At 35.4% G+C, this 19,564-nt stretch overlaps 1 protein-coding gene across 2 annotated transcripts in view; it reads left to right on the top strand.

Moving 5' to 3' along the window:
• The first annotated feature begins 391 nt into the window (after nucleotides 1-391).
• Nucleotides 392-19,564, top strand: part of ASB5 (ankyrin repeat and SOCS box containing 5) — a 277,627-nt gene continuing 258,454 nt past the window's right edge. For both annotated transcript variants that reach the window (XM_053703852.1, XM_053703849.1), the window contains exon 1: nucleotides 392-614. In XM_053703852.1, the coding sequence (XP_053559827.1) occupies nucleotides 422-614 (193 nt within the window). In that variant the 5' untranslated portion in view covers nucleotides 392-421. The remainder of the gene's footprint in view (nucleotides 615-19,564) is intronic.

Below are 19,564 nucleotides of genomic sequence, written 5' to 3'. Positions count from 1 at the left end.
ATGCCATACATAAGATGGTTTGGTGCAGTGTGGCTAGTTCAGTGTTTTTAACTGAATGTCAATCATGCATCCTATATCCAATTTATATTTTCATATAAAAAAATATCCTATCAAAATTGTATTTAATTGGACAAAGATAATTTAATACTACTTGATAAAAAGTGTTCCTGATTTTGTGCACTAATAACATTAAAAATAAACCCTCTAACAATTAGCTTAGGCTCCTGAGACCTGGAAGTGGATTTAGAACAGTTATGTGCAGCATAAATAATCAGCATATTTTGAGCAGCAAGCATCATGGATACCACGTCTCTAGTTTCCCTAGTACCAGCTGTTGTGAGCAGCGTCTGGCTGGAGCCATGTGATCTCGTCAACACTGTTTAGACCCACTCTACACACTGACACAGACTCTGGCGCAGCAATGACGGTGCTAGAAGAGAAGCCATTTGCTCAACAGCTCTCCAATGTCTATTTCACTATACTTGCCCTATTCTGCTTTAAGTTGTTTGTCAAGATCAGCCTTGTCATACTTAGCCATTTCTACATTGTAAAGGGAAACAGAAAGGAGGCAGCAAGGATAGCTGCAGAGTTCTACACAGTTACCCAAGGACAAGGTACTGTACCAGCTGCTCTAGTGGTTAACCCGTTATTTGCTTGTTTTGCAACTGGAACACTATACTTACAATAAGATGATTTTACGATGATTGATGTTTTATTGTTGCACAAGTCAAGAGTTCCACATTTATAACATTTCAAACATTGCTTTGAGAAAGATATGGAAATGTATCAGAGATCATATTGGAACAGAACGTCTTCATACTGTACATTGTCAGTGTATTAAACAACAGTACATCATTCAGTTGTTATTGTTTCTATAGCTTTGAGGTTTGGCAACTAAACTAAAGAAAGTAGTGTTAATATGGCAGGGCAGCAATTATGTTTGTTATAACTTTTCTTTCTTTGAAAAAGGTTAAGTGAAAGCTGTTCAAAATATATATATATTAAAACTAACATGTCTTCTTGAGTTCTTATAATTAACTGCTCACTGGCTGACAAAGACAACTATTCAAGCTTCTATTGGTGGACAAGGACACACATCCACTAGCATGAAAACAAAATGTGTTTTTATTCTAAACAAGAAGATTTGTTTTTAAAAAAAATGTATTACCTGTAATGCATTAGAAAATACTGTCTCTTACACACAATAAAACAATGCTTCAATAATATCTTTAATATTAAAGGGACAGTATACTGCAATTTGTTTTTCCCTTAATGTGTTTCCAATTACTATTTTTAACAACCGCAGAGTATACAATGTATGATAATTTGCTTTTTAAGGTTTATTTGTGTATATGAATTAGCTGGTTTTGTGTTTTGAAGCCACAATGTAATAAAATGGGTTGAGCTTGTAGGTATAATCAGATCTCATTGAGTACATATACCTGTTTCTTTATCTTATATCTGTCTGTAAACCAAACACCAATACTTGGAGAGAATGGAAAATTAACATTTTATTACCTTATCTCTTCTATACCCCACTGGGAGTGTAATTTATTCTGCTGGTTGTGTTTAAACAGCTTATCTATAACTTAGACCTAAGGCCAGAAACTTTCAGAATAGGTGGGGATACCACAGGCTAAATCAGCTATTTCAAATGCCAATATAAGGGTAAAAGAAATACTTGTAAACAATTTAATACACTCCAGCAGGTAAAGTGGATCATTGGGGACAAATTAAAGGGGAGAAAGGTTTTGAGTAAACTGTCCCTTTAATATGAGGCATAGTTAGGGAAAAGTAGAGCTGTTAAATTAACAAAGGATAACATTATGTATTTGTTTGCAACTTTTATTTTTGTGTAGAAATATAGATGGAAAACTAGATATATGTCATCTTTTACTTGATAAAAACAAATTGCAAGACGAAGCCAGTTCTGACCAGCAAATACAGTGGGATTTAATTTGACCATAGAAATGTATTTATTGATATAGGACTAGGTTATAAGGGGAGCGCAACAATATTAGCGCTTTTGTGCATTAACATTTCTCAAGCTCAATTAAAGAGGCAGAAAACCAATAACTTTCCCGTTTACTTTTATTTGCTTTGTTCTCTTGGTATCCTTACAGGCATACCTAGGGAGGCTCAGGAGCAGCAATACAATACTGTGAGCTAGCTGCTGATTGGTCGCTGCACATATATTCCTTTTGCTATTGGTTCACCCAATGTTTTCAGCTTGCTCCCACTAGTGCATTGCTGCTCTTTAAACAAAGAACACCAACAGAATAAAACAAATGAGATATGAGAAGTAAAATTGGAAATTGTATGCTTTATCTGAATCATGAAAGAAAAAATGTGGGTTTCATGTCCCTTTATGATTCTATTTTTGTGCTCATATTGCAAGCAATAGTCTACGGTGTGCTAAAATCTGCATGCCGGATAGTGCAGGATCAATAAATCCCTCACATAATTGACTTCTATGGGGCCCACAGAAAAAGGTTGCACAAACCATAAGGCACCCAGCATTATCAATTGTGCTTCACTTGTAATCTCGCTCATCATGTTGTATCCTATAGCATTCATCCTCCCTAAAATGTTAAATTATTGTTTAAAACGTAATCTGGTGTGTTATCTTAATTCTTTCTAAACTGATATTGACTTACATTTTTTAAAGTAATTTATTAAATGTTAAAAAACAAAAACTATCAAAATGTAAATTGTAAATAGTTCAGCCTTTTCCCCCCTCCCCCTTTATTTAAAGACCCAAAATAATTTGTATTAAAATAAGATTTTTTTTAAAAAAAATAAATAGAGAGAACATTAGAATTTGAATTCATATAGAGTATTTTAAAGGAGACAAGGGGGCCTATCTATCAAGCTCCGAATAGAGCTTGATGGCCCGTGTTTCTGGCGAGTCTTCAGACTTGCCAGAAACAGCAGTTATGAAGCAGCGGTCACAAAGACCGCTGCTCCATAACCCTGTCCGCCTGCTCTGAGCAGGCAGACAGGAATCGCCGTAATTCAACCCGATCGAATACAATCGGGTTGATTGACACCTCCCTGCTGGCGGCCGCAAGTCAGCAGGGGGCAGCGTTGCACCAGCAGCTCTTGTGAGCTGCTGGTGCAATGCTGAATACGGAGAGCGTATTGCTCTCCGCATTCAGCGTTGTCTTGCGGACCTGTCGGATCAGGTCCGCAAGACCTTTCATAAATAGAGGTCAAGGTGTTTTGCAGAGAGAGTATATAGAGGAACTTATAACATTGATTCATATATTCGTACAAAGTATTTTAAAGGAGATTATGATGTGTTTTGCAGAGAGAGAATATGGAGAAAGTAAGACTTTTTATTCATATATAGTATTTTATAGAAGGTGATGAAGGGTTTTGTAGATTATATGGAAGTGAATGATACTAAGAGAAAAAGTTTGGGAGTTTATAGAATGTAGATGATATGATGTATAGAAACAGAAGAAGATGTTAAAATAAAATGATACTAGAAGCTGGATGTACATAAAATGAAGTTGAAGAGATATTATCTGAAGTGCAGAGAGATGTGAGCATTGCACAGAAAGTGGGAATTGAAATGGAAGGTACATAAAGAGTTTGTAAAGGGATAAGGGCCTATTGATGGTGATGCATTGTGGAGAGGCACTGTAAGGGTAGGAGAGATAAAAAGTGTGAGGTAAGACAAGGACATAGGGACAGCAAGAGGGGACAGGAAGATACGTCTAACTGCTAACATTAAGTACGCTATAGTATTTAAAGTGCAAAGTGTTGCAATAAGAGTTCAGGCCTTTTAAGGTCTCTTCTTTAGATGTACTTTACACCAAGCTTTATGAATTGTATCTTAATCTATAAATATAATGGTCTACTAAACAGTTTCATAATTGACTGAACATATTCTGTATAGGACCAATATGGCAAATTTATTTGTTTACAGAGAAATGGAGATGTTGAAAGGAACTAGGTAATGGATCTGATTAATATGAGACAGTTACAGAAAGTTAGAGTAAAAAAATAGAACATGAAGATTTTTTATTATATTATATAGAGATTAAAAGGACTGTGAATTTTTTTTATAACTAATAAATATTTTATAAATTTGCGAGCTGTGAGGTATGTGTTGATGAGTGAAGATTGGATGTGTTCCTCTAGTGTGTGGTGCAGTCAGTGTAGATTGAGCCAGTGCGGTAGCCATATCCAGCCTCTGCAAACTTTCCCGTTATTTTATTCAATAGAGCTCAGTCATTAAAGAAGGTAGATTATTATGAGCATTAGCGAATAGGATCCATAGAACAACACAGCACACAAGTGTTAAGAGTCTTCCCATTGTGTCACTGGCAGTTTTGTATATTTTATATGAAATGCCTACCTTTTGTAGGTGAATAGTCTTGATAGAATTACACATCCCTTCCATGTGGAACTCCAGTACTATTTTTAACTGTCACCAAAAACTTTCCCATCTCATCTTAGTCCTCTGCCTCTCTCCATGTGCAACACATAGAGCATACTTCAAATGGCTTATTCCTGCCCTTTAGGTAGGATCAAATTTTATAGTTCTACTAACTTTTTATTTTTTCCTTTTCATTTTTGCTGGAGAAGAGAGTTGCTTGGGGCTATGGGCTAGCTTGCACATGTATTACAAGTGGAAAGTAAATGTGTTTGCTTGAACGCAAACGAAAATAGTGCATGTTGAGTTTGCAAGACTGAAGACTTAGCATAAAGTGTAAGTGGCAAAAAAAATGTGCACCAAACACAGCATACAAATGTTAAAATAAAGTGTTACACTCATTTATACACTATCTCATAAAATTATATATATAAATATTAATAAAAAATGTATAAGGGTTAAAAGGTTGATGATATATGACAAGGTATTTAAATGGAAAGGGCTATATTGTATACACTCAAATAGATTAAAACCTGAACAATCATTTTTAAACATTTTTAATATTTTATGTTTTTTTACTGTTTATTTAACTTCACCCAAATTTTTTCTTTCGTGATTCAGATAGAGCATGCAATTTTAAGCAACTTTCTAATTTACTCCTATTATCAATTCTTCTTCGTTCTCTTGCTATCTTTGTTTGAAAAAGAAGACATCTAAGCTTTTTTTTTTTGGTTCAGTACTCTGGATAGCACTTTTTTATTGGTGGTTGAATTTATCCACCAATCAGCAAGAACAACCCAGGTTGTTCACCAAAAATGGGCCAGCATCTAAACTTACATTCTTGCATTTCAAAAAAAGATACCAAGAGAATGAAGAAAATTTGATAATAGGAGTAAATTAGAAAGTTGCTTAAAATTTCATGCTCTATCTGAATCACGAAAGAAAAAAAAATTGGGTTCAGTGTCCCTTTAATGTAAATATTTATATTCCAATGTTCTTCACACCGAAAAAAATGTTCTTAGTTTTTTAAATGAGCTTAAATAGGAAATACAGGGCCAGATTACGAGTGGAACACTAACAGTTATGCAAGAGCAAAAAGGGGTTTATCGCGGGTGTTTGCACGCGTGAGGTGTTTTGATAATATTACAAGTTCAAAGTAAACGTGATTGTTTAAACACAAATTTAAATTAATGCTCCTCAGGATAGGGCGTCCTTATAGCTCTGGTTAACTGTTTCGCTAAACAAAAAAGTGTCACAAAACTCATCCAAAATACATAACAAAGTGCAGTGGCACTCACAGGGCCGTTTCTAGAGAACTTGACTCCCAGGGCAAAACTCCAAAATGCGCCCCCCCCCCCCAATTCTAAAGTGCAACATGGCTCCCAGCTTTTTTATATTTTAGTAATATGCATTTAATATCCTTGTGTCCGTATAAATCATCAGCTAAGGATTTTCATGCATTCCAATTTAATTGCACATTTAAATTATTGTAAAAGCACCAGGTTGATAAGTCCCCAATTTTTTTCCAAGAACATTAAAAGGAATATAAAAACCCAAAAATGTTCTTTTGTGACTCAGACAGAGCATACAATTTAAAAAAGTTTCCAATTTACTTCTATTATAAAATTTACATTGTTCCCATTATATTCTTTGTTAAAGAGATACCTAGGTAGGCACCTGGACTATTACATGGCAGGAAATAGTGCTGCCCTCTAGTGCTCTTCCAAATGGATAACAGTTTTACAGTACACTGTCCCTTTAAGGGAAAAGCAATTTTACAGTATACTGACCCACATATGGACTAAAGAAAATTGCTATCCATGTAAAATAGATGTATATGCACCTTATAATTTAATTCTAATAGTTTTAACCTAACTATATATAACAGTTTTACTGTAGGTCCCGGAAGTAAGTAAGGTGCTGATGAAGCCTTTGCAACTGCATAGACTCCAAATATCAGTAGAAGAACTATCGAGCTAAACAGTGTCAAGTGTAATGCCTGAGCTTCTTTATGATTATTTTTTTTTAAATATAATTTTAAATGTAATTTTTTTACCCTGGCGCTACTGCTTGCTTTAAAGACTCATAGATGTCATTTCTAGTTAGTCCCATACTGTGTGTATATATATATATATATATATATATATATATATATATATATATATATATATATATATATATATATATATACACACACATATATAGATTATTATATATTCTATATTATCAGGGCTGATAGATAGATAGTGTCTCTATCTATCTCTCTCTCTCTATATATATATATATTTAACATTTTATTACAGATTATATTATTAAATATTTCAAGCTTTTTACACCGGTTTTACTTTAACCACGTCTATAAAAACATCCTAACATAAAATATTCCTGCTTTAAAATATAAACATATATATATATATATATATATATATACACAGCATAATGAAATAAACCTGGAGACAGTAAATGTTGTTATAAGGTGATTATAACCCTGAGACCTGGGGTGTGAGAATATTTTGTTGGAATACACACAATTCTTAAAGTCCATCGGCTAGATTTAGAGTTTGGCAGCCAAAGGGGTGCGTTAGCTACGCGTGATTTGTTTCTCCCGCACCTTTTAAATACCGCTGGTATTTAGAGTTCACAGAATGGCTGGGTTTTCAGTGCGTTAGGCTCCAAAAAGAGAGCGTAGAGCATAATTTAACGCCACTGCCACTCTAGATACCAGCGGTGCTTACGGACGCGGCCAGCTTCAAAAACGTGCTCATGCACGATTCCCCCATAGAAAACAATGGGGCTGTTTGAGCTGAAAAAAAACCTAACAACTGCAAAAAAGCCGCGTTCAGCTCTTAACGCAGCCCCATTGTTTTCTATGGGGAAACACTTCCTACGTCTGCACCTAACACCCTAACATGTACCCCGAGTCTAAACACCCCTAACCTTACACTTATTAACCCCTAATCTGCCGCCCCCGCTATCGCTGACACCTGCATATTTTTTTAACCCCTAATCTGCCGCTCCGTAAACCGCCGCTACCTACATTATCCCTGTGTACCCCTAATCTGCTGCCCCTAACACCGCCGACCCCTATATTATATTTATTAACCCCTAATCTGCCCCCCACAACGTCGCCTCCACCTGCCTACACTTATTAACCCCTAATCTGCCGAGCGGACCGCACCGATACTATAATAAAGTTATTAACCCTAATCCGCCTCACTCCCGCCTCAATAACCCTATAATAAATAGTATTAACCCCTAATCTGCCCTCCCTAACATCGCCGACACCTAACTTCAATTATTAACCCCTAATCTGCCGACCGAATCTCGCCGCTACTGTAATAAATGGATTTACCCCTAAAGCTAAGTCTAACCCTAACACTAACACCCCCTAAGTTAAATATAATTTTTATCTAACGAAATAAATTAACTCTTATTAAATAAATTATTCCTATTTAAAGCTACATACTTACCTGTAAAATAAACCCTAATATAGCTACAATATAAATTATAATTATATTATAGCTATTTTAGGATTAATATTTATTTTACAGGCAACTTTGTATTTATTTTAACCAGGTACAATAGCTATTAAATAGTTAAGAACTATTTAATAGCTAAAATAGTTAAAATAATTACAAAATTACCTGTAAAATAAATCCTAACCTAAGTTACAATTAAACCTAACACTACACTATCAATAAATTAATTAAATACAATACCTACAATTATCTACAATTAAACCTAACACTACACTATCAATAAATTAATTAAATAAAATACCTACAAATAAATACAATTAAATAAACTAACTAAAGTACAAAAAATAAAAAAGAACTGTTACAAAAAATAAAAAAATATTTACAAACATTAGAAAAATATTACAACAATTTTAAACTAATTACACCTACTCTAAGCCCCCTAATAAAATAACAAAGACCCCCAAAATAAAAAAATGCCCTACCCTATTCTAAAATAAAAAAGTTCAAAGCTCTTTTACCTTACCAGCCCTGAAAAGGGCCCTTTGCGGGCATGCCCCAAAGAATTCAGCTCTTTTGCCTGTAAAAAAAAAACATACAATACCCCCCCAACATTACAACCCACCACCCACATACCCCTAATCTAACCCAAACCCCCCTTAAATAAACCTAACACTAAGCCCCTGAAGATCTCCCTACCTTGTCTTCACCTCACCGGGTCCCGATCTGTCCAGAAGAGGGTTCGAAGTCTTGATCCAAGCCCAAGCGGGGGGCTGAAGAGTGATGTCCATCCTCGGGCTGAAGTCTGGATACAAGCGGCGGCTGAAGAACTCCATCATCGGGCTGAAGTCGGAAGTCCATCATCGGGATGAAGTCTTCTATTAAGCCGCATCTTCAATCTTCTTTCTTCCGGAGCGGAGCCATCTTCTTCCAAGCCGACGCGGAACATCCTCTTCAACCGACGCCTACTAGCCGAATGACGGTTCCTTTAAATGACGTCATCCAAGATGGCGTCCCTCGAAGCCAATCAGATTGAGCTCGCATTCTATTGGCTGTTCCGATCAGCCAATAGAATGCGAGCTCAATCTGATTGGCTGATCCAATCAGTCAATCGGATTGAACTTGAATCTGATTGGCTGATTCCATCAGCCAATCAGAATATTCCTACCTTAATTCCGATTGGCTGATAGAATCCTATCAGCCAATCGGAATTCGAGGGACGCCATCTTGGATGACGTCATTTAAAGGAACCGTCATTCGGCTAGTAGGCGTCGGTTGAAGAGGATGTTCCGCGTCGGCTTGGAAGAAGATGGCTCCGCTCCGGAAGAAAGAAGATTGAAGATGCGGCTTGATAGAAGACTTCATCCTGATGATGGACTTCCGACTTCAGCCCGATGATGGAGTTCTGCAGCCGCCACTTGGATCCAGACTTCAGCCTGAGGATGGACGTCACTCTTCAGCCCCCCTCTTGGGCTTGGATCAAGACTTCGGACCCTCTTCTGGACAGATCGGGACCCGGTGAGGTGAAGACAAGGTAGGGAGATCTTCAGGGGCTTAGTGTTAGGTTTATTTAAAGGGGGTTTGGGTTAGATTAGGGGTATGTGGGTGGTGGGTTGTAATGTTGGTGGGGGGGTATTGTATGGTTTTTTTTTACAGGCAAAAGAGCTGAATTCTTTGGGGCATGCCCCGCAAAGGGCCCTTTTCAGGGCTGGTAAGGTAAAAGAGCTTTGAACTTTTGTAATTTAGAATAGGGTAGGGCATTTTTTTATTTTGGGGGTCTTTGTTATTTTATTAGGGGGCTTAGAGTAGGTGTAATTAGTTTAAAATTGTTGTAATATTTTTCTAATGTTTGTAAATATTTTTTTATTTTTTGTAACTTAGTTCTTTTTTATTTTTTGTACTTTAGTTAGTTTATTTAATTGTAGTTATTTGTAGGTATTGTGTTTAATTAATTTATTGATAGTGTAGTGTTAGGTTTAATTGTAGATAATTGTAGGTATTTTATTTAATTTATTTATTAGTAGTGTAGTGTTAGGTTTAATTGTAACTTAGGTTATGATTTATTTTACAGGTAATTTTGTAATTATTTTAACTAGGTAGCTATTAAATAGTTATTAACTATTTAATAGCTATTGTACCTGGTTAAAATAAATACAAAGTTGCCTGTAAAATAAATATTAATCCTAAAATAGCTACAATATAATTATAATTTATATTGTAGCTATATTAGGGTTTATTTTACAGGTACGTATTTAGCTTTAAATAGGAATAATTTATTTAATAAGAGTTAATTTATTTCGTTAGAATAAAATTATATTTAACTTAGGGGGATGTTAGGGTTAGGGTTAGACTTAGCTTTAGGGGTTAAAAAATTTATTAGAGTAGCGGTGAGCTCCGATCGGCAGATTAGGGGTTAATACTTGAAGTTAGGTGTCGGCGATGTTAGGGAGGGCAGATTAGGGGTTAATACTATTTATTATAGGGTTATTGAGGCGGGAGTGAGGCGGATTAGGGGTTAATAACTTTATTATAGTAGCGGTGCGGTCCGCTCGGCAGATTAGGGGTTAATAAGTGTAGGCAGGTGGAGGCGACGTTGAGGGGGGCAGATTAGGGGTTAATAAATATAATATAGGGGTCGGCGGTGTTAGGGGCAGCAGATTAGGGGTTCATAGGGATAACGTAGGTGGCAGCGGCGTGCGGTCGGCAGATTAGGGGTTAAAAAATTTTAATAGAGTGGCGGCGATGTGGGGGGACCTCGGTTTAGGGGTACATAGGTAGTTTATGGGTGTTAGTGTACTTTAGAGCACAGTAGTTAAGAGCTTTATAAACTGGCGTTAGCCCAGAAAGCTCTTAACTACTGACTTTTTTCTGCGGCTGGAGTTTTGTCGTTAGATTTCTTACGCTCACTTCAGCCACGACTCTAAATACCGGCGTTAGAAAGATCCCATTGAAAAGATAGGATACGCAATTGACGTAAGGGGATCTGCGGTATGGAAAAGTCGCGGCTGGAAAGTGAGCGTTAGACCCTTTAATGACTGGCTCCAAATACCAGAGGGCGGTAAAAACCAGCGTTAGGAGCCTCTAACGCTGGTTTTGACGGCTACCGCCCAACTCTAAATCTAGGCCCATGTGAATACACTCAGTTTTTACCAACTTCTAGTGCAAAAACAGGCCCCCTTTATTTAATTGCTGATAACTGATTTTAGCATAAAAATATATATATATATATCTATACACTAAAATCAGTTATCAGCAATGTGAGATATATATATATATAGCATTGCTGATAACTGATTTTAGCATATATATATATATATATATATATATATATATATATATATATATATATATATAATACATATATATTTATATGCTAAAATCAGTTATCAGCAATGTGATATAAATATATATATATACTAAAATCAGTTATCAGCAATGTGATATAAATATATATATATATATATATATATATACTAAAATCAGTTATCAGCAATGTGATATAAATATATATATTTGCTAAAATCAGTTATCAGCAATGTGATATAAATATATATATATATATATATATATACTAAAATCAGTTATCAGCAATGTGATATATATATATATATATATATATATATATATATATATCACATTGCTGTTAACCGATTTTAGCAAATATAGAAGAGAGAAAAAGTCTAAAAATAAGATTACATCTTTGAGAAGCTCAACCTTACCACCAGTATATAAAGTACACTTGAACATCCCATATTCCTGATCTACTACTGTTTCCTTTAGCACACAAACCACCAAAAAACAATCAGCGCGACAATCACTCAGCAAATATATGAATGTATATAAGGGAGATATTAACTAAAAATATATAGCAACGGTATGAACACAGCATTAAATGGCACTAAATATGGATCAAAAATAACACTAATAACGATATTATATGGATAGTGAATAGTCCAAAATGACAATAGTCCAAAAACGGGATGTGAACTCAAATTGAGAACAGTCTTACTAATATTGAAAGATGGTGTCTGGAGATTCCCTTTTGAAGACCCAGTTGCAGCTGCTTGAAAAACACTGCTTGTCCTGCAGCTGATACACAGTAACTCCAATCCCACAGAAAACAGCGCAGTCTGTGAATGCAAACAGATAGACTCCAATAGTGCAATATTGTATGTAAAAACAGCACTTTATTAACAAAAACTTTAGCCAGAATACTCACAATATGCGATAAAAAACATGCACAAAAAGGTTTCTTTGTTCAAATGTAGCGATATAGCCCGGTGCTTGTGTGGTCTAAGGTAGCTTGGGGGAACAGCAGCAGATTTTCCGGTCGGCGTGTGACGTCAACACCCGACAAACAGCTGATCGATGTTTCCCTTGGTCCTAGTACACACAGGCTTACAGAGCTTGTTGCCTCAACGCGTTTCTCGCCCCCTGCTGGGCTCTTTCTCAAGAGGAATAATGATCTACCAGGCTGTCTCTTCACTGTTAATTTATATCCTGTGCAACAGCACCATCTATCTATAGAATCAGTTATTACACTTGATATTTAGAAAATATTAAATAAAAAATGTGTAACCATTTAATATATTATCCTATTCTTATATCTAGAACAGTTTGTTATCTAACTTAATAATTTAACATGAATAATTAAAAAGGCAATCATATATACAATAATACAGGAACAAAATTAATAAATACATAATAGGTTGGGTCCTAAAAAATTAAAATGTATATTATACTTATTACTAACTTAACTTCATTTTTTGAAAATTAATAATTGATACATTATCCTAAAAAATTATTCATTTTCAATTACAGAAAATAAATAAATTATTAAAAAATTATTATTAATAATATTAGTTATTCACTGAGTATTATAATTTATGTTATGTATGCTGCCACATCTAGGTCGACATTTAAACCCCTAGGCGCAAGAGTTCCCAATTTGTATATCCAGAATGTCTCTCTGCGCCTAAGGGCCAAAAGTCTGTCACCACCCCTGGAACTCGGTTTAATCATTTCTATGCCCATCACAGTGAGGCATTTGGGATCACAAGCATGTTTTTGAGAGTAGTGAATTGGTACACTATGTTTTAAGATAGGCTTCTTAATATTATAAATATGTTCACTAAATCTCTTAGATAGGCATCTCTTTGTACGACCTACATACTTCAATCCACAACTACACTCTAAAAGATATACTACATAAGAAGTTTTACACGTAATGAATTGTTTGACTGTATATTCCTGTCCTGATGTTGATCTAAAAACTGATCTTTCTTTATTAATACATTTACACATGGGGCACCTGGCTTTGTGACATCTATAGGTACCTTTTAAACTTAGAAAATTTTCATTGATATTATGCTTGACTGATTTCAGTTCCTTCAACTTACTTGGGGCCAGTATATTCTTCAAATTAGTATTTTTTCTATATACAACATTTAGCTTTGTATCTAATTCATTTTTTATCAGAGGGTCCCCTTTTAAAATAGGCCAAAATTTATTCAGTATTTTTTTAACATTCATAATACCTTCTCCATATGTAGTAATAAATTTAACTGTTTGTGTATTTGATTTCAAAGCTATTTCTTTTTGTTTGTTTAGTAAACACTCTCTATCTATCTGATCCACTTCATTCATAATATGTATTAAATGATCTCTATTATGTGATTTGCATATCAATTTCTCTTTTAAAATTTCTGCCTCACTATTATAATCATCTGCTTTCGAACAATTTCTTTTTATCCTGACAAATTGACTTTTGGGGATATTTTTAACCCATTTTTTATAATGGCCACTAGTGGCATGTAATAGACTGTTGCTGTCTACTGATTTTCTATAATTTTTGGTGTATATATTATTGTCCTCTACAAACACCAATAGATCCAAGAATTCAATTTTCTGCTGTTGGATATTGCCCACAAATTTTACATTAAAATCATTGGTGTTGATAAATTCAATAAAATTGATTGCTTCAATTTCAGTGCCCTCCCAAATAATAAAAACATCATCTATAAAACGTCTATAAAAAATTAAATTGGTTTTGAAAGGGCTGTCTTTCCAAATGAAATTCTCTTCAAAAAAACCCATAAATAAATTGGCATACGATGGGGCAAATTTCGTCCCCATCGCCGTGCCACATATTTGGTGGAAAAAATCCTTCTCAAAAACAAAATAATTATGTTCTAAAACAAATTTAATACAATATTCTAAAAATCGTATTTGGTTGTCTGGAAAGATCCCTTTATCTTTTAAAAAATGAGAGCAAGCTTTGATTCCAACATTATGTTGGATAATTGTATAAAGTGAGGTTACATCACAAGTGATGAACCTCATCTGACTGTTCCATTTGATATTTTGGAGCTCATGTATTAGGTGTACCCCATCTTTTAAGTAGGATTTCAATTTAACAACAAGGGGTTGAAGGAAGTAATCAATATAACTCGACAAATTTGCTGTTAATGAGTCGATACCCGAAATAATGGGTCTTCCTGGTGGGTTTGAGATCGACTTGTGTATTTTTGGCAAGTGATACATGACTGCCAGTTTAGGGTGTTCATTATATAAAAATTTATACTCATCTTTAGTTAGAATATTTTCTTCCATCCCTACATTCAATATATTTTTTAATTCATGTAAAAAGATCTTTGTTGGGTCACCTTTTAATTTAGTATAAGTAGATGAATCACTTAATAATCTCAAAGCCTCATTTATATACACTTCTCGGTCTTGAATCACTATGCCTCCACCTTTATCCGCTTGGCGAATAGTAATATTATTATTGTTAGTTAAAGAATTCAACGCTTTTCTTTCAAAGGTGTTAAGATTATCTTTAAAATCAATATTGGCAGGTAATGTTTCCAATTCTTTTTCAACCAAATTCTTAAAACTTTTAATATATTCTCCCTGTGCACTAATCGGATAAAAAGTAGATTTGACTTTCTTGTCACTATGTATATAGATATCATTTAGTGTGTGTAAGTTATCATCATCTAGTAGAGAATTCATATTTTCCAGAGCTTCAAGATCATCAATTTGTAGTACACTCTTGTGTCTATTCCCTGACTGTTTTTCATTGGAAGCAAAAAACCTTTTTAAAGTTAGATTTCTAATAAATCTTTGGAAATCTATAAACACTTGAAATTTATCTAAATTCTTTTTTGGGGCGAAGGATAGACCTTTACTCAATAGTGCCAGGCTTCCACTATCAATTACATATGATGATAAATTGTAAATGCTTGCCTCATTTTTCTCTCTTATTGAATTCTTGCACTTTTGTAATTGCTTTCTCTTCCCTGATCTGCATCCTCTCTTTCGCTGAATCTTCTTTTTCGTTGATTGTATCCCTCCACTGGCATTTGTGGTTCCCTCTCTATTCTCCAGTTCTGATTCCATCTCTGGTCCCTGTCTTCCCTCTCTCCTGAGTGGGTTTTCCATCTCGTTTGTCTCCATGGAGATTCTAAAAAAGTAGGTGCAGAATCTCTAAAATGATCATTCTCAAAAGAGTTTTTTGTTAATGACTGGTCAGAATGAACCTTCGGTCTAGCTCCCTCAATTCTTGGATCTCTCTCTCTAATTTCTAAGGCTTCGTACCTGTTTTTATGGGTATAACTTGAATGTTCTTTATGTTTATTTTCTCTTTCAAATCTGTCATAATAGTAGTCATCTTTACTCTTTTTTGTTTCAGTAAATTTTCTATTATTGGAATTAAAGTTATTATTCCCTTTGCTCTTATTATATGGTTGTGGTTGATAATGAGCTTCTACATCCTTCTTGTTGGAACTTAAGTTATTATTGGATTTTGGATCTTTCTTATCATTATTGCTATTACTTCCAATTGCATGATATTGATTAACTTTCCCATTATAGAAAGTTCTAGGTTTCCAATTGTATTTCTGTTCATTCTTGTAATCTAACTTATCTCTTCTTAATTTATTTGATTTACTTATACTTAATTCCTTTGTTAATTTTTCAACACCTTTAATAATATTGTCATAAAGTTTTTTATATTCTTCATTTGTTAAGAAACTATTGACTTTTGTTTCAATTTTTTCAATCGCAATCTGAGTTGTTTCTAATCTTCCTTCCCTGTATTTGATTAATAACTTAATTAATTTGAAGGAGCAATCATCTAGAGCTGCCTCCCACTCTGTCATGAACTCCACCTCATCTAAAGCAAAGGCTGGTTTTTTTAGTAACCTTAAACCTCTAGGGATGATTTTATGCTTGATGTAATTTTCTAATAATATTATGTCCTGCCAATCCTTAGCATCCAGAATTAATAATTTTTCATATTCCCTTAGAATATCTTGTGGGTTCTCATCACATGCACCCTCCATAGTTTCATCTTCTAATAAATCAAAGGATCTTCTCCTATTGGTTCTAAAATTCAAACTACTCATAATTGACGAGTTGTTAGTGCAGCTGATCTAAAACAATTACTACTAGCACACAAACCACCAAAAAACAATCAGCGCGACAATCACTCAGCAAATATATGAATGTATATAAGGGAGATATTAACTAAAAATATATAGCAACGGTATGAACACAGCATTAAATGGCACTAAATATGGATCAAAAATAACACTAATAACGATATTATATGGATAGTGAATAGTCCAAAATGACAATAGTCCAAAAACGGGATGTGAACTCAAATTGAGAACAGTCTTACTAATATTGAAAGATGGTGTCTGGAGATTCCCTTTTGAAGACCCAGTTGCAGCTGCTTGAAAAACACTGCTTGTCCTGCAGCTGATACACAGTAACTCCAATCCCACAGAAAACAGCGCAGTCTGTGAATGCAAACAGATAGACTCCAATAGTGCAATATTGTATGTACATATTCCTGATCTACTACTGTTTCCTTTAGGAGAGCTATAAATTACTCCCCGGCAGCTAACACAAACAGTAGCAACTAGCAAGAACGGAGCAGCTGCCCATGTGACCTCCTGCTCCGTTTACCGTTATACATTCTTCCTAAATATGTTAGCACACAAAGGAAAGCACAGTTAACTCCATGTCTACCAACAAGGGTTGCTTGCAGCAAAAAAAAAAAACAGCAGCACCCTCTCTGGCAGAGCAGACACGAGAAAGAAATAAAGGAAGCTCTTTTAAAATTATTTTATAAGGGGAAGTAAGCTATACTTTAATCATATGGCACACAGTCAGACTTACGGTTTCTAAGGAAAATCAGCATTTAAGGCTGCCAGAGCAGCCCAGCCCCTTCCCACTCGTTATTAAAATTAACAAAAAACTGTCTTCAAATTATTTTTTTTTTTAAACAGCCTAAGACTTCTGCAAATTAGGTGTAATAGACGCCCTCTTGGCTGTGGCGCACCCTGTGTGCACTGAGTGTATCACGCCCCCGATCAGGTGCATCAAGCCGCAAATTCAAAATGACAGGCCACCCCCTGTAGTTAAAAAGTGCTACTGGCCTGTGAGACGTGGGAGGGAAACTTTTGCTTACCTTCCTAATATATGGCTAGTTGCAACTCTCTGATTGCGCAGATAATCAGATCTGACAGTCTCTGATCATCTGTCGGTTGATGCATAGTTGCCAACATTTCAAAAAAAATTCCAGGGACACTTTGCAGCAGAGCAAGCAAGCGGGTTACTGGAGTATTGACGACCTACTGTTCAACTGCTCTGCCCACTCAGTTCTGCAATCAAAACACACCCATTTGAATGTAATAGTATATTTTAGACTTATCTATAGTTTATTATACAGACTACAGCACCAAGCTCTTACACCTACCCAGTCTCTGGACACATTCTGGGCATATGGTTATTTTTACAACACAGCATCAAAATTAGAAAGACAAATAATATGTGAACCCATTCAATAATAATAACAATATTCCATTAGGAATGAATTATATTTAAATAATACACTATATCTATTTATCATCTATCGATCTGTATATGTGTATGTGCGTGTATATATATATATATATATATATGCAAACAACAAATGTGCAAAGGAGATTTTCAGGGACATTTCCAGGGACAAAAAAAATCCAGGGACATACAACGAAATCAGGGACTGTTGGCAACTATGTTGATGATGTGCTGCTTTTGCTGTCACACTGTCCGCAGTGTCGGACCGCTTGAGGACTCTGGAGCCGCCTACCTGGGACCAGTCTCTCTCCTCTCTACTCTAACCAATGCCATGCCCACTCAGTCAGAGTCTACACACTGTAAAATGACTTCCGACCACCGCCGCCCAACTGCCGCACTGTCTCAGTCAGTTTTAACACAATTTAAAAAAAAAAAAATATATATATATATATATATTTTTAACTTGCTCCCACTGCTCCCTATTGCGCCCCGGGCCACTGCCCGGTCTGCCCGCCCCTAGAAACGGCCCTGGGCACTCATAATAACACTATGGGGTCTATTTAACAAATGTCTGTCCGACATTATTATTATTGTTGTTATCATTTATTTGTAAAGCGCCGCCAAATTCCATAGCACTGGGTACAATGATAGGGGTATACAATGACAAAGATTTGTGATAAAATACAAAACAACAAAACTAAACAAATCTAGTACAGGAGGAAGAGGGCCCTGCTCCGGAGAGCTCACAGTCTATAGGTTAAGGGTGCAGAGACATAAGGTTGGGGTAGCTTGTTACATCGGTTGTATTTGCAGCAGTGAGTCAGGCAGTTCATGTACATGTATTAGTTTGGTTCAGATGAGGGATGGAGGAGAGATGGTAAGCCTCTCTGAATAGGTGAGTTTTCAAGGCGCGTCTGAAGCTATACAATGTTGGAGACAGTCTTATGGAGCAGGGTAGAGAGTTCCAGAGGACAGGAGAAGCACGTGCGAAGTCTTGGAGACGAGAGTGGAATGTAGAGATAACAGGAGTGTCGAGACGTAGGTCAGAGGTTGATCGAAGAGGACGGGATGGGGAATATTTCACGATGAGAAAGGAAATATAGTTGGGAGTTAGACTGTTGAGTGCTTTGTAAGTTAGGGTTAATATTTTTTTTTTTTAAATGTTTTTATTGAGGTTATAAGTAATTTTACAGAGAGTGTTCATCAATTAACATTTAGAGTACAACATTGAAACCAATACAGTATACTCAAAAACATAGTGAAGAAATAAAAATATAACAGTTCTGAGCATAGATTCAATTCTTCCCTAGAATAATAACTAACCAGTATCTATGTAATATGAGACTATATCTGTTATTCTTATTGTACATATAGTAAGAAAAGAAGTTTGCAACAGATATCTAGTCAAAAAGCAAAAGTAGTATTATAAGACATGAATAACTGGTAGAACCACAAACGATAATGAAACCTCATTTTTATATTATATGAGTAATAAAACTGGTCTCCACATTGCAACTCGTATGGGTATGTAATAGAATAGAAAGGAAAATTGGGGCAAGTGGAGATTAGCTGTTGTTTGGTCACTTTTGGACCAAGCTGGCGAGGAGGGGGAAAAGGAGTTCAGCGGGCAAGAGCCGCTCTTAGTGGAGTGGGGAAGGGGAATGGAGGGGGCGGAGCCTTAGGATTTATCAAAATAATAAAGTGCGAGGGGTGGATAAAGAGTATATGATAGAGCTAAAGGAATGGACTACGAGGGACAATCTGTTGTTTATGTGGTTAATATGGGGGGAACAAAAGTTGCTCAGGATATAGCAAATTATATGCGTAGTTTAGGGGCTAAATGGAAGGCCCTAAT

This window comes from Bombina bombina, chromosome 2 (genome assembly GCF_027579735.1).
Source record: "Bombina bombina isolate aBomBom1 chromosome 2, aBomBom1.pri, whole genome shotgun sequence".
NCBI classification, from domain to species: domain Eukaryota; kingdom Metazoa; phylum Chordata; class Amphibia; order Anura; family Bombinatoridae; genus Bombina; species Bombina bombina.
Note: the sequence above shows the minus strand (reverse complement) of the source record. Positions and strands in the feature narration are given on the sequence as shown.